Here is a 13994-nt window from a genome sequence, read left to right as displayed (position 1 = left end):
AATTCTCTGCTGACATGAAGCCAGATTGTCTGTTACAGGACCTCTCTCCTCTGCCTGGGTGCTGGGCCTAAATATATGCCAATGGACTGTTGCAGTGGTGGCTGACGTGAAGCCTCATTCTCTGCTATGACATGCAGACTAATTTTCTGCTGACATGAAGCCAGATTGTCTGTTACGGGACCTCTCTCCTCTGCCTGGGTGCTGGGCCTAAATTTATGAAAATGGACTCTTACAGTGGTGGGTGACGTGAAGCCTGATTCTCTGCTATGACATGAAGACTGATTCTCTGCTGACATGAAGCCAGATCCTCTGTTACGGGACCTCTCTCCTCTGCCTGGGTGCTGGGCCTAAATATCTGACAATGGACTGTTGCATTGGTGGCTGACGTGAAGCCTGATTCTCTGCTATGACATGCAGACTAATTCTCTGCTGACATGAAGCCAGATTGTCTGTTACGGGACCTCTCTCCTCTGCCTGGGTGCTGGGCCTAAATTTATGACAATGGACTGTTGCAGTGGTGGCTGACGTGAAGCCTGATTCTCTGCTATGACATGCAGACTGATTCTCTGCTGACATGAAGCCAGATCCTCTGTTACGGGACCTCTCTCCTCTGCCTGGGTGCTGGGCCTAAATTTATGAAAATGGACTGTTGCAGTGGTGGGTGACGTGAAGCCTGATTCTCTGCTATGATATGAAGACTGATTCTCTGCTGACATGAAGCCAGATTCTCTGTTACGGGACCTCTCTCCTCTGCCTGGGTGCCGGGGCCTAAATATCTGAGAATGGACTGTTCCAGTGGTGGGTGACGGGAAGCCAGATTCTCTGCTATGGGACCTCTCTCCAATTGATTTTGGTTAATTTTTATTTATTTAATTTTTATTTTAATTCATTTCCCTATCCACATTTGTTTGCAGGGGATTTACCTACATGTTGCTGCCTTTTGCAGCCCTCTAGCCCTTTCCTGGGCTGTTTTACAGCAGTTTTAGTGCCGAAAAGTTCGGGTCCCCATTGACTTCAATGGGGTTCGGGACGAAGTTCGGATCGGGTTCGGATCCCGAACCCGAACATTTTCGGGAAGTTCGGCCGAACCCGAACATCCAGGTGTTCGCTCAACTCTAGACACAACCATTCTTTTTTTTCATCACAACTTTTTACTTTTCCTGTCTGCAGAGCCACAGAAAATATTTTTTTTTTCAGAACACAATCTATTTAGTGGTGCATTTTATGTATCAATAATAACAAGGGCATTGTTCATTTTTTACTCTCACCATACCATGCTGATGTATGTAACTCCTAACACATACATCAAATGTATTCAAACATCCTCCTTTGTCCCCCATCAGGTCTGTTTTCATATAGAATAGTGAAATTATATATACTCACAGATGCATACACATTTATATTTACAATACACAGATGCACACACTTGATATGTATAAAAAAATATGCGCACACACATACAGTGAGGAACAGAAGTATATCAACCCCCTGTGATTTTGCAAGTTCTCCCACTTAGATATCATGGAGGGGTCTGAAATTCACATTGTAGGTGCATTCCCACTCAGAGAGACAGAATTAAAAAATAAAATAAAATCAGGAAATCACATTGTATGATTTTTAAAGAATTTATTTATCTTGCACTGCTGAACATAAGTATTTGAACACCTGAGAAAATCAGTGTTAATATTTGGTACAAAAGCCTTTGTTTTCAATTACAGAGGTCAAACGTTTCCTGTACTTCTTGACCAGGTTTGCACACACTGAAACAGAGATTTTGGCCCACTCCTCCACACAGATCTCCTCTAGATCTGTCAGGTTTCGGGGCTGTCGCTAAGAAACACAGAGTTTCAGCTCCCTCCAAAGATGTTCTATTGGATTTAGGTATGGAGACTGGTTAGGCAACTCCAGAACCTTGATATGATTCTTATGGATCCACTTCTTGGTTATCCTGGCTGTGTGCTTCGGGTCGTTGTCATGTTGGAAGACCCAGCCACAACCCATCTTCAATGCTCTGACTGAGGGAAGGAGGTTGTTGCTCAAAATATCACAATAAATTCATCCTCTCCTTAATACAGTGCAGTCATCCTGTCCCCTTCGCAGAAAAGCACCCCCAAAGCATAATATTAACACCTTCATGCTTTACAGTAGGGATGGTGTTCTTGGGATGCAACTCATCCTTCTTTTTCCTCCAAACACGACAAGTAAAGCTTAGACCAAAAGTTCTACTTTGGTATTATCTGACCACATAACTTTCTCCCATGCCTCCTCTGGATCATCCAGATGGTCATTAGCAAACTTCAGAGGCAGACGGGCCTGGACATGTGATGACTTCAGCAGGGGAACCTTCTGTGCAATGCATGATTTGAAACCATGACGGCATAGTGTTCTACCGACATTGACCTTTGAAACTGTGGTCACAGCTATCTTCATGTCATTGACCAGCTCCTCCCTTGTAGTTCTGGGCTGATTCCTCACCTTTCTTATCATCAGTGATACCCCACGAGGTGAGATCTTGCATGGAGCCCCAGTCCGAGAGAGACTGACAATCGTCTTTAGCCTCTTCCATTTTCTAACAATTGCTCCTACAGTTGATCTATTTTCGACAAGCTGCTTGGCAATTGCCCCATAGCCCTTTCCAGCCTTGTGTAGGTCCACAATTTTGTCTCTGGTGTCTTTTGACAGCTCTCTGGTCTTGCCCATGGTAGTAGTTGGCATCTGACTGACTGTGGGGTGGACAGGTTTCTTTAAAGAGCTCAGGCAGGTGCTACTAAGTTAGATTAATGAGTGGAGTAGAGGTGAACTTTTTAAAGGAACAGTAACAGGTCTTTGAGAGCAAGAATTCTTGCTGTTTCTCAGGTGTTCAAATACTTAAGTTCAGCAGTGCAAGACAAATAAATTCTTTATCCCCTTAAGGACTGAACCATTTTTCAGCTTAAGGACCAGACTGATTTTTGTCATCTGACATGTCACTTTATGTAGTGATAACTTTAAAACGCTTTTAGAGACTGTTTTCTCATCACATATTGTACTTCATGACAGTGGTAAATTTGAATCAAAATATTTCATTAGCATTTTATTACTTTACATTTCCCATATGTCTACGTCATGTTTGAATTATTTTGTGAATGCCATTTTAATTTTTTTAGGGATGTTAAAAGCTTAGAAGTTAAGTAAATGTTAAAATTTTTGAGAACATTTCCAAAACCCGCTTTTTAAGGACCAGTTCAGGTGAGGCTTACATAATTAAAAAAACACCCAAAAATGACCCCATTTTAGAAACTACACCCCTCAATATTCAAAACGGATTTTACAAATGATGTTAACCTTTTGATGAAAATTGAAATGAAATTTCAGAATTTCACTTTTTCCGCTAGCAAAGCAAAGGTTAACAGCCAAACAAAACTCAATATTTATTACCCTGATTCAGCAGTTTACAGAAATACAATATGTGGTTGTAAATGGATTTATGGCCATACGGCAGGGCTCAGAAGGAAAGGGACGCCATATGGTTTTTGGTATTCAGCTTTTAATGGACAGTTTTTTGATGCCATGTCCAATTTGAAGCCCCCCTGATGCACCCCTAGAGTAGATACTCCAAAAAAGTGACCCCAGTTTAGAAACTACACCCCTAAAGTTATTAAAAACTGATTTTACACACTTTGTTAACCTTTTATGTGGTCCACAAGAGTTTATTGAAAATGGATATGAAATTTCAGAATTTCACTTTTTTAGGCAGATTTAACATTTTAATAATTTTTTCTGCTAACAAAGCAAGGATTAATAGACAAACTAAACTCAATATTTACTGCCCTGAATCTGTAGTTTACATAAACACTCCTTATGTGGTCGTAAACTGCTGTATGGGCGCACAGCAGGGTGCAGTAGGAAAGGAACGCCATATGGTTTTTGGAGGGCAGATTTTCTTTTGATGCCATGTCCCATTTGAAGCCCTCCTGATGTATCCCTAGAGTAGAAACTCCCAAAAAGTTACCCCAGTTTAGAAACTTTGCCCCTCAAGGTATTTAAAATTGATTTTACAAAGTTTGTTAACCCTTTAGGTGTTCCACAAGAATTAATTGAAAATGGATTTGAAATTTCAGAATTTCACTTTTTTGAGCAGATTTTCCATTTAATATATTTTTTTCAGCGGACAAAGCAAGGATTAACAGCCAAACTAAGCTCAATATTTATTGCCCTGATTCTGTAGTTTACATAAACAACCCATATGTGGTCAAAAACTGCTGTACGGGCACACGACAGGGCGCAGAAGGAAAGGAACGCCATATGGTTTTTGAGGGGAGATTTCACTGGGATCATTTTAATTTTCCATGTCACATTTGAAGACCCTTAGATGCATACCAAGAGTAGAAACTTCAAAAAGTGACCCCATTTTGGAAAATATGGGATAAGGTGGCAGTTTTGTTGGTACTATTTTAAGGTACAGATGATTTTTGGCTACTAATACACTTTTTGTGAAGCAAGGTAACAAAAAAATTGCTATTTTGGCACTGTTTTTATTTTTTGTTATTTACAACGTTCATCTGACAGGTTAGATCATGAGCTATTTTTATAGAGCAGGTTGTTACAGACACGACAATATCATATATGATAACTTTTTTTTTTTGTTTGTTTCAGTTTTACATAATAAACGGTATAAGATGACGGTTTGATTGGTACTATTTTATGGTGCATATGACTTTTTGATTGCTTGGTATTACACTTTTTGTGATGTAAGGTGACAAAAAATATCTTTTTAGCCATTTTTTTTTATAAAGGTATTCACCTGAGGGGTTAGGTCATGTGATGTTTTTATAGAGCAGGCTGCTATGGATGTGGAAATACCTTTTAGTCTGAAAGCCATATTTTTATTTTTTTAGGGGGGGGGGGGGCATTGTCCTATGTAAGGGCTCATTTATTTCGGTATGAGATGACGGTTTGATTGGTACTATTTTCTGGTGCATATGACTTTTTGATCACTTTTTTTAATGTAAGGTGATAAAAAAATTGCTTTTTGGACACCGTTTTATTTATTTTTTAAAGGTGTTCACCTGAGGGGTTAGGTCATGTGATATTATTATAGAGCAAGTAGTTACGGAAGTGGAAATACCTAATATGTATATTTTTTATTTATTTAAGTTTTACATAACAGCATTTTTGAAACCCCAAAAAAATAATGTTTTAGTGTCTCCATATTCTGAGAGCCATAGTTTATTTTTTTTATTTTTTTTAGTGATCGTCTTAGGTAGGGTATCATTTTTGCGGGATGAGATGATGGCTTGATTGGTATGATTTTGGGGTGCATATGACATTTTGATTGCTTGCTATTACACTTTTTGTGATCTAAGGTTACAAAATGGCTTTTTGACACCAATTTTATCTTATTTTTTTTACTATTATTCACCTAAGGGGTTAAACCATGTGACATTTTTACAGAGAAGGTTGTTGTGAATGTGGTGATAACTAAAATCCTGTTTTAGTGTCTCCATAGTCTGAAAGCCATAGTTTTATTTTTTGGGGGGGACGATTGTCCTATGTAGGGGCTCATTTTTTGAGAGATGCGGTAATGGTACGATTGGTACTATTTTGGGGGGCATACGCCTTTTTGATCGCTTGGTGTTGCACTTTTAGTGATTTTAGGTGAAAAAAATTGCTTTTTTATTAAACTTTTTTTTTTTTAATGGTGTTTATCAGACTGGGAGGATCATGTGATATATTTATAGAGCCGGTCGTTACAAATGCGGCAATGCCTAATATGTGTGTTTATTCGTTTTTCTTTTTTTATTATAAAATCGGGGTAAAGGGGCTTTTTTTTCTTTTTTTAACTTGAAACTTATTTTATTGAAAACACTTTTATTTTACTTTTTTTTTAAAACTTTATTTCTGTCCCACTCTGGGACTTCAACTTTTGGGGGGCTGATCCCTTCTGCAATGCATTACAATATATCTGTATTGTAATGCATTGCCTGTTAGTGTATTACACATAGCAATACACTAAAAGGTTGCCTAGGAGACCCAGCCAGACCCAACCCTCAACGGCTGACCGCATGCTTTTCGGAACGGCTAGCCCTCCAACTACTGCCATATAAACTGGTGGACTTTTAGAAAATTTGTTGCCATAGGCAAATGGAAGGTCCCAGGAAGGAAATATTTCTCACAGAAGGGCATCCCAGAGCTTTACACAGTGTCGGTGCCAAGATAAATCTGACCAGAGACACGTGGTCTAGGAAGGTATATAACTTTAAGTGCCCACTTGGTGAACCTTCTGACGGCCGTCAAGCATGCAACCCAAGGCACCTGTGTGGATTTTGTTGTTACCGCCACGGATTGTATGTAGGCCTGCCTCCTCTTCTCCTCCTCCTACTCCACCCTCTGTTTCCTCCTCGGCTGACTCCTCTTGTTCCACTGGTACCGCCTCTTCCTCTGCACCCCCCAAGCTCCCCAGAATCTATTTGACGTGCCAGGTGAGACGTTGCCAAGCTGTGCTGCAGCTGTTGTGTCTGAAAGTGAAGAGCCACACCGGTCCTGCACAACTTTCAGCTTTGCGATCACAGGCCAATCAGTGGTTAACCCCAATCAATTTGACAGTTAGTAAAGTGGTGTGCAACAACGGTGCCAATCTGCTGAGCATGCTGAAACAGGGCAAAATGACACACGTGCCGTGCATGGCACACATCCTGAACTTCGGTGACAAATACCCCGGGGTCAGGGATGTCTTGCAGCAGGCCAGGAAAATCTCTGGCCATTTTAGAAGATCTTACATGGCCATGGCTTGCTGACGTTCAGCGGCGACTCCACTTGCCTCTCAGACGTCTGATTTGTGACTGCCCAATGTGCTGGAACTCCACCTTGTATATGTTTGATGGGCTGCTCCAGCAGAAACATGCTGTTAACGACTACCTGTACGAACTCTGTGGCACGATAGGTTCTAGGGAGTTTTTTTCACTGCACCAGTGGCTGCTCATGCGTGACGCATGCAGACCACTGCGACTATTTGATGAGATCACCAAACTGGTCAGTCACAGCCTGGGCGCCATCAGTGACATCGGACCTTACGCCTTCTTTTTGGAGCGTGCATTGCGTAGTGCAATTGATCAAGCCGTCAAGGAGCAGTAGCAGGAAGATGAGGAAGTTGCAATGCTGAATGAATTCCCAGGGGGGCTACTCCATCTGAGACAAGTCATCAGGAATCTTAAGAGGAATCAAGAATACAGGTGAACAGCACTCCTAAGAATTGATGCTGTGGGTGCTTGACAAAGGATATCACTAAGCCAAAATGTTGCATCTGGAATAAAGTTCCGCTTTTTGGAAAAAACTTTTTGGACGTGCTGTCTCCATTTTTTTATTTTTGGACATTCATGAATCTTAAGAGGAGTCAGGGGAGGATGGTGCCTGGGGGTAGGAGGATGAGCAAGAAGAGCAGGCTTTAAACTTTTCTGAGATCCCTGGTGTTGTCCGCGGATGGGGGAAGGAGACTGAGGACAACATTCTCCTGGGTGATGAGCAGGAGCCAGGCCACTTCCAATTTAGTGTAAAAAGGGGCCTTCATGCTCCAGGGTTTGAAGAGGGACCCCCATAAAAAAGCATCAAGGGCAAGGACCAGTACTGCGTGGCAACGTACTTAGACCCCCGGTACAAACACAAAATGGCAGACATGTTACTAGCATCACAGAGGGCTGTCAGAATGCAGCATTTCCAGGCCTTGCTTTGGGAGATGCTGCATTCTGCTGTTGCCGGCGCTGGCAGAGGTATTTACACCCACAGAGAAACAGATGCGAGTACCAAACCTACAGCGCATGCAAGAAGAGGGCGGTTGAAGATGTGTTGGTCACTTTGGATATGAGATCATTCTTGCAGCCAACCCATCAACAGCTGCACTCCGGATCCAGTCTCAGTGATCGCCTAGACCGACAGGTGTCTGACTACATTGGGTTAATGGCCGATGTGGACGCTCTGAGAAGTGAGGAACCCATTGAATACTGGGTGTGCAGGCTTGACCTGTGGCCAGAGCTGGCACAATTCACCATTGAACTCTTGGCTTGCCCCTCTTTGAGCGTCTTGTCCGAAAGGACGTTCAGCGCAGCAGGGGGGATCGTGACCGATAAGCGCACTCGCCTAGCTCACGACAGTGTGGACTACCTCACATTTCTAAAAATGAATGAGGTTTTCAACACCTGTGACGACCACGTGTAATTGAATTTCCTCATGCCAGCCCACACATATCTGTTACAACCCAAAATAAATAATGATCTCTGTCTTATGTAAATTCAGCGGCATAAAAGGCCTTTTCTGTCCGGTAAATGCCTAATGTTTGGGACTTCGGAGGAATTTAACACCTGTGAAGACCACATGTTATCGAATTTTAACTATTCTCATTTGGGGGTTTTTCAACAGGGGGAATTTCGTTAGCCATGTTTTTAATCCAATTTTAAACTTTTTGTTCTTTTAAACGTATGTATTTGACATGTATTTGTACTACCCTGCAATAAAATTGATATCGAATGACCGTTTAATATACCCTGCGGCCACATAATCACTTGATCTTTTATGTATGGCGAATGCATAATTTTTGGGGCCTGTAATCTAACTGGCCAACAGTAAATTTGTTATACGTGAACGCCTATTGTACCTCCAGCCACATTATCAATTGTTCTTTTCTATACGGTGAATGAATAATTTTTGGGGCCTTGAAGAGGGGATTTTTGCTTCTTGGAAAATGGAGATTTATGTATATCCCCATTTTCCATCCCTTCTATTCTATTCCTAGCATGTTGCCCTTGTTTCTCATACAACCCGATTATTCTGTGTATCATTACACCTCTTCCAGTCCTTCATATACCCCAGGAGCAACACACAACCCTCGCAGATACTTATATATAAAAATAGTTTACTGATAACATAGAGATGACAAAGCAATGGACATTATGCATATAGAGATACAGATAACACAATACATAGATGACACCACCACACACAGCCACCTCCGTTCCTGCCCACCGTGGATGCTAAACAAATGTGGCTAATAATGTGTATGTATATACAGTATATCCAGAGTCCACCAATATACAGTCTGCTGGATCTACTCTTCTAACCAACTCACATCCAGTACCTGACCATTAGTATATGTACATATAGACTCCTGCATAAACAGCATATATAATCTATTGGTAATACAATTGCCGACTACAAATATCTATATGTACACATATAAAGTCTACTGGGATATTATACTTGTATACATACCCACATACGCACACATATAACTTAGCTTGCTGCTGAAGTGCTCTTGGTCCAGTGGGTAGCAGGAAGAGAGAGACCCAACCTCACTCCCAACTTTCACCTATATCTTGCTGTGTCCCAGCCCCCCACCATAGACTCCACCCTGTGACCACCCAAATATCTTCCTCCATCTCTTGGTCTAGAGGATGTTGTTCAACTGCCTTAGATATGCTAACAAGGGACACAATGCTACTGGCCATACTGAATGGGTGAATATCACTGGGTCCAATTTGTTCTGGCTGAAAGCCATATTTCCCTTAACAGGGCTATAGTCCACTGTCCTGCAATAAAATTGATATCCATTGACAGTCTAATATATCTCCGGCAAAATAATCACTTGATCTTCTCTGTACGGTGAAAGCATAATTTTTGTGCCCTGTAATCTAACTGGCCAACAGTTAAATTGTTATACGGTGAACGCCAAATGTACGTCCAGCCACATTATCAATAGTTTTTTTCTGTATGGAGAATGAATCATTTTTGGGGCCTGTAGTCCACTGGCCTGCAGTAAAATTGATATCCATTGACAGTCTAATATACCTCCAGCAAAATAATCACTTGATCTTCTCTGTACGGTGAAAGCATAATTTTTGTGGCCTGTAATCTAACTGACCAACAGTAAAAATTGTTATACGGTGAACACCAAATGTACCTCCAGCCACATTATCAATAGTTTTTTTCTGTACGGTGAATGAATAATTTTTGGGGCCTGTAGTCCACTGGCCTGCAGTAAAATTGATATCCATTGACAGTCTAATATACCTCCAGCAACATAATCACTTGATCTTTTCTGTACGGTGAATGCCTAATTGTTAGGGCCTTGGAGGAATTCAACATCTGTGACGACCACGTGTTATCGAATGCAACCTATTATTAATTGGGGTTTATTCAAGAGGGGGGATTTTGTTAGCCTTGTTTTTAATCAAATTTTATATTTTTAGTTCTTTTAAACATATGTATTTGACATATATTTGTACTGGTCTGCAGTAAAACTGATATCCAATGACCGTGTAACATACCTCCAGCCACATAATCACTTGATGTTTACTGTCCGGTGAATGCCTAATGTTTGGGGCCTGTACTCCCCTCGCCTAAAATAAAAAATTTCTATGATTTTGACAGTTTCCCCTGATTAAAATACATATTTTTTTTGTGGGGATTTTTGCAATTGATCCCCCTCTGGTATGTCACTGTCCATGTTGTGGGGACGATTTGTGCACTTCTTGTAAGTGTTTGGTGGCTGAAAATATGACCTGAAGGTTTTTTAGGTTTGCCTGCCATTAAAGTGAATGGGGCCCGCCGCAACTTTGCGGTTTGAGAACATTTGATCACGATTTTGCGCATCGTCCCGGCCGATGTTCGTCCATTACTATTAGCTGCATACATGCATACATGTTTACCTGTATGTATATCTACATATGCATTCAAATACATCTTCATACACGTACTGTATATCCATATACTGTACACTTATATACACATAATCGCATATGCATACACAGAATACATCTACATACATATAGACAGCTATTGCATGCTACACAGATATATCTTTAACAGACTTACACATGTCCATCTTTGTTAGAGATTAGCACATTTTCTGAAATTTTAGTCCAATGCATCCAAATCGGTCCCGAAATTAGATTTGGGTAAGTGCCGATTCTACCTGAATCAAAAATGCTTTCTCTCCCTCTACAAAACTGCCTTTTTGTAACCCACCATTGTGTAATAATGTATACATGAAAAGTATTGAATAACTTTTGCTATTCTATTTGGGAGAATGAAAAAAAGGCCAATTTTGCACATATTTTTTGTTTTTTGTTTTTTTGTTTCTATGTTCAGAATATGGTTTATACTGTGTGACAGCTCTGTTGTTTATTCCATCCCTGCCATTAAGTACATATCAATAGCTTTGTAACTGTACCTCTATGGCTGGTTTCACATGGTTGTGTGCAGTCTGTGTGACAGCCATATATCCCAGATTGACTGTGGCTCATCATAGTCACTTAAATGAGCTGCAATCAGTCCAGGAAATGTGTCCGTCTCACAAAACACACATGAGCATTTAAAAGCTGCTTAATCCTGAGAATGCAAATAAGGTTTTCAATGGACTGTGGGCAAGACTGCTCAGTTTGGTACACAAGGTTTCCACTATGTCATTGCTACAGGCTCTGAAGTCTCATGGACTAGATATCAAACAAGACGGGAAGTTGCTGGGTGGTGTTACTTGTGAAATAATGTTGCATATAATGGATTGGCCACACCCACAGTGCACTGAAAACCTTTTTTATATTGCACTAAAACTAAGCATTTCTCAGGATTAATGGACTGGATTTTCACAAGAAAGATATATTTCAGGGGAACCTACCCTACATGGTGATATGCTTACTTTGAAGCTGATTTTGGAGATGACAGGCTCACTTTACCTTTTACTTTTTAGTGTTTTAATAGAACCATTGTGTTTACCATATTATTAGACAGCACTGTAAAACATAAAATACTATATTGTTTGAAATGTAAGTATTTTAGTGCCTACATAGATTTAGCTCTAAAATCAGATGGTACTAAATAAATATGGTTATCAAATCAACATTTCTCACTTTTGTCTAAAGAAATGCACGTTAGATGTTAACTCCTATGTCCGTCTTGCAACTGTTAATATTAAATAGTGATGAGCGGCAGGGGCAATATTCGAATTTGCGATATTTTGCGTATATTTGGACGAATATTCGCCATATATTAGAGAATTCGCGAATTCGTGATCTCCAGGCATTATTTTCTTGATCGCATAAATATTTTAGCATAAAAATTTGCATGAACTGGTATTCAAAAAAAAAATATTATTTGCGATTACGAATATATTTAGTGATATTCTAAATATTCACGAATTCTAGAAGTGCCAATATTCGCGATTAAAATTCGCAATTCGCAATTCAAATATTCGTGATCAACACTAATATTAAACCTTTAGCAATCTAAAGCTTTAACTTCCAAAGAGAAGTGGTTCCAAATTATATGAAATTATGTTAGATCAGGATTCCATAGTATACAATTTATTTATTCACAAAGAATTTTACACATGAACACTTATAAGGATGAGGCATTCAGAAAGACTGCTGTTGGTCCTGCAGTCAAGAGAACATATGGATATAGCTATCTGTTTTATAATCATGGTTTACATAATTGTCCTGATTTCAGTTACATGTATACTGTCTAGCCTTCTATTGTATTTTATTTTTATAAAGGCTTACTAACAGGGCTCTATGATTGCACAAAACTTAGCACAATATTAGCATTTTCATATTTCTCATTCTAATCCTTTAGAAACCTTTTGTACAGATTGGATGAAACATCAAGTCGGTTTTCAATACTTCAAGAAGCACAAGAGCATTGCAGGATTACAAAGTCAAATGAAACCCTTATGACAGCTTTGCAAGAGGTGTTGAACAGCATTAGCTCTGCTGAGTTGTATTTCAAAGAAGGTCTACACCTGTTTGACAGTGACTTAGAAGAAAAAGACTAACTGGTTATTTAAGTCTATAGCCACATAAATATTGTTCCAAATAAATTCAGTAAAGGTCATATTTAATGAACTGGTAAAGCTATATCTAAATCTATATGAGGCCACACAAACGGTGAACCCACGCAGAGTTACTATCTTAATATAAGTTTCTGCACACAGGTGACTGTTATTTCTTTCAATGTGATGAAATGGAGTTTGAATTTCATTAAAAATCGGACAAGTTTTCTTTTCTTCCCTGACGACTTGTGAAGCAATTGTGTAGGTGTTATAATCTAAAAGTCAACCCTACAGACTGGGATTTGCTTGCATTGGTTTCTATTGTAATTTATTCTTCTGATGAGATATTTGATTTAAAAAAAAAGTGAAGGAAATGGATGAAAAACAACTGATATTTTCTTAACTGAAATCTTCCATATTACTTAATTTCCAGCTGATTTCTTGGTGGGATCTGTTTGTTTATGTTCTAAAAAAACGTTTATAGAAAAAGAACACACATAGATTAATAATTTTCTGTTCTATTGTTTTTTTCTGTTCTGTTCTGTTATTTATTTTAAAGGGAAACTAATTCTTTTTGCGGTTTACTGGAGTGTGTGCAAACCCAAAATTCTGTCACAAAATGAATAATGGGCAGGGCTTAGTTTGTAGGTCAATTATTAATATTTAATCTATAATTAGAGATACAAGCAGAGCCTTTTACATTTTACTTAAAAAAGCTGCATCCTTCAAAATAAACATTCAAATAATATTAAATACCAGTAAATGATACACCTAATTCCTTTAAAATACTGCACTGCACTTTTGTACTTTGTATGTTTCTAACTAGACAAATGAAAGGACTTTACAATTCACTTACTTTATCTCCAGTTGCTGGTTTCTCAGATTTCACTGGGGGTCACATGACCTGTGATGTCAGCTTCTCTCCCTGCTCTGATGATGATTCCGTGCACAAGCCTGAAAGAGCAGATGTGTGTCTGTACATGAGACGTCACTGTGCTGGCCATGCCCCCCCCCCCCCCCCTTCACTGCCGTCTGCAGCTGTCTGCTCTCTCCCTGGATTCTTAACCCCTTCAGCTGCACAAACTTATGGCTGAAGGCTTTACTAAATAGCTGCAGGCAGTGAGGAGACAAATGCTGGGCACAGGAGCTCCCAGCATGCAGACATGTCACTCAGGGCAGCACTTGTATTCACTCCCTC

The 13994-nt window shown here is 39.8% G+C and overlaps 1 protein-coding gene across 1 annotated transcript in view; it reads left to right on the top strand.

Moving 5' to 3' along the window:
• Positions 1-13608, top strand: part of NAALADL2 (N-acetylated alpha-linked acidic dipeptidase like 2) — a 1185913-nt gene extending 1172305 nt beyond the window's left edge. Inside the window, exon 14 of the mRNA XM_044292072.1 lies at positions 12601-13608. Coding sequence (XP_044148007.1) covers positions 12601-12799 — 199 coding nt within the window. The 3' untranslated portion in view covers positions 12800-13608. The remainder of the gene's footprint in view (positions 1-12600) is intronic.
• Positions 13609-13994: the final 386 nt, after the last annotated feature.

The sequence above is a fragment of the Bufo gargarizans genome, chromosome 4, assembly GCF_014858855.1.
Source record: "Bufo gargarizans isolate SCDJY-AF-19 chromosome 4, ASM1485885v1, whole genome shotgun sequence".
In the NCBI taxonomy this organism is placed as follows: Eukaryota; Metazoa; Chordata; class Amphibia; order Anura; family Bufonidae; genus Bufo; species Bufo gargarizans.
This window is presented reverse-complemented; position numbering and strand designations above follow the sequence as displayed.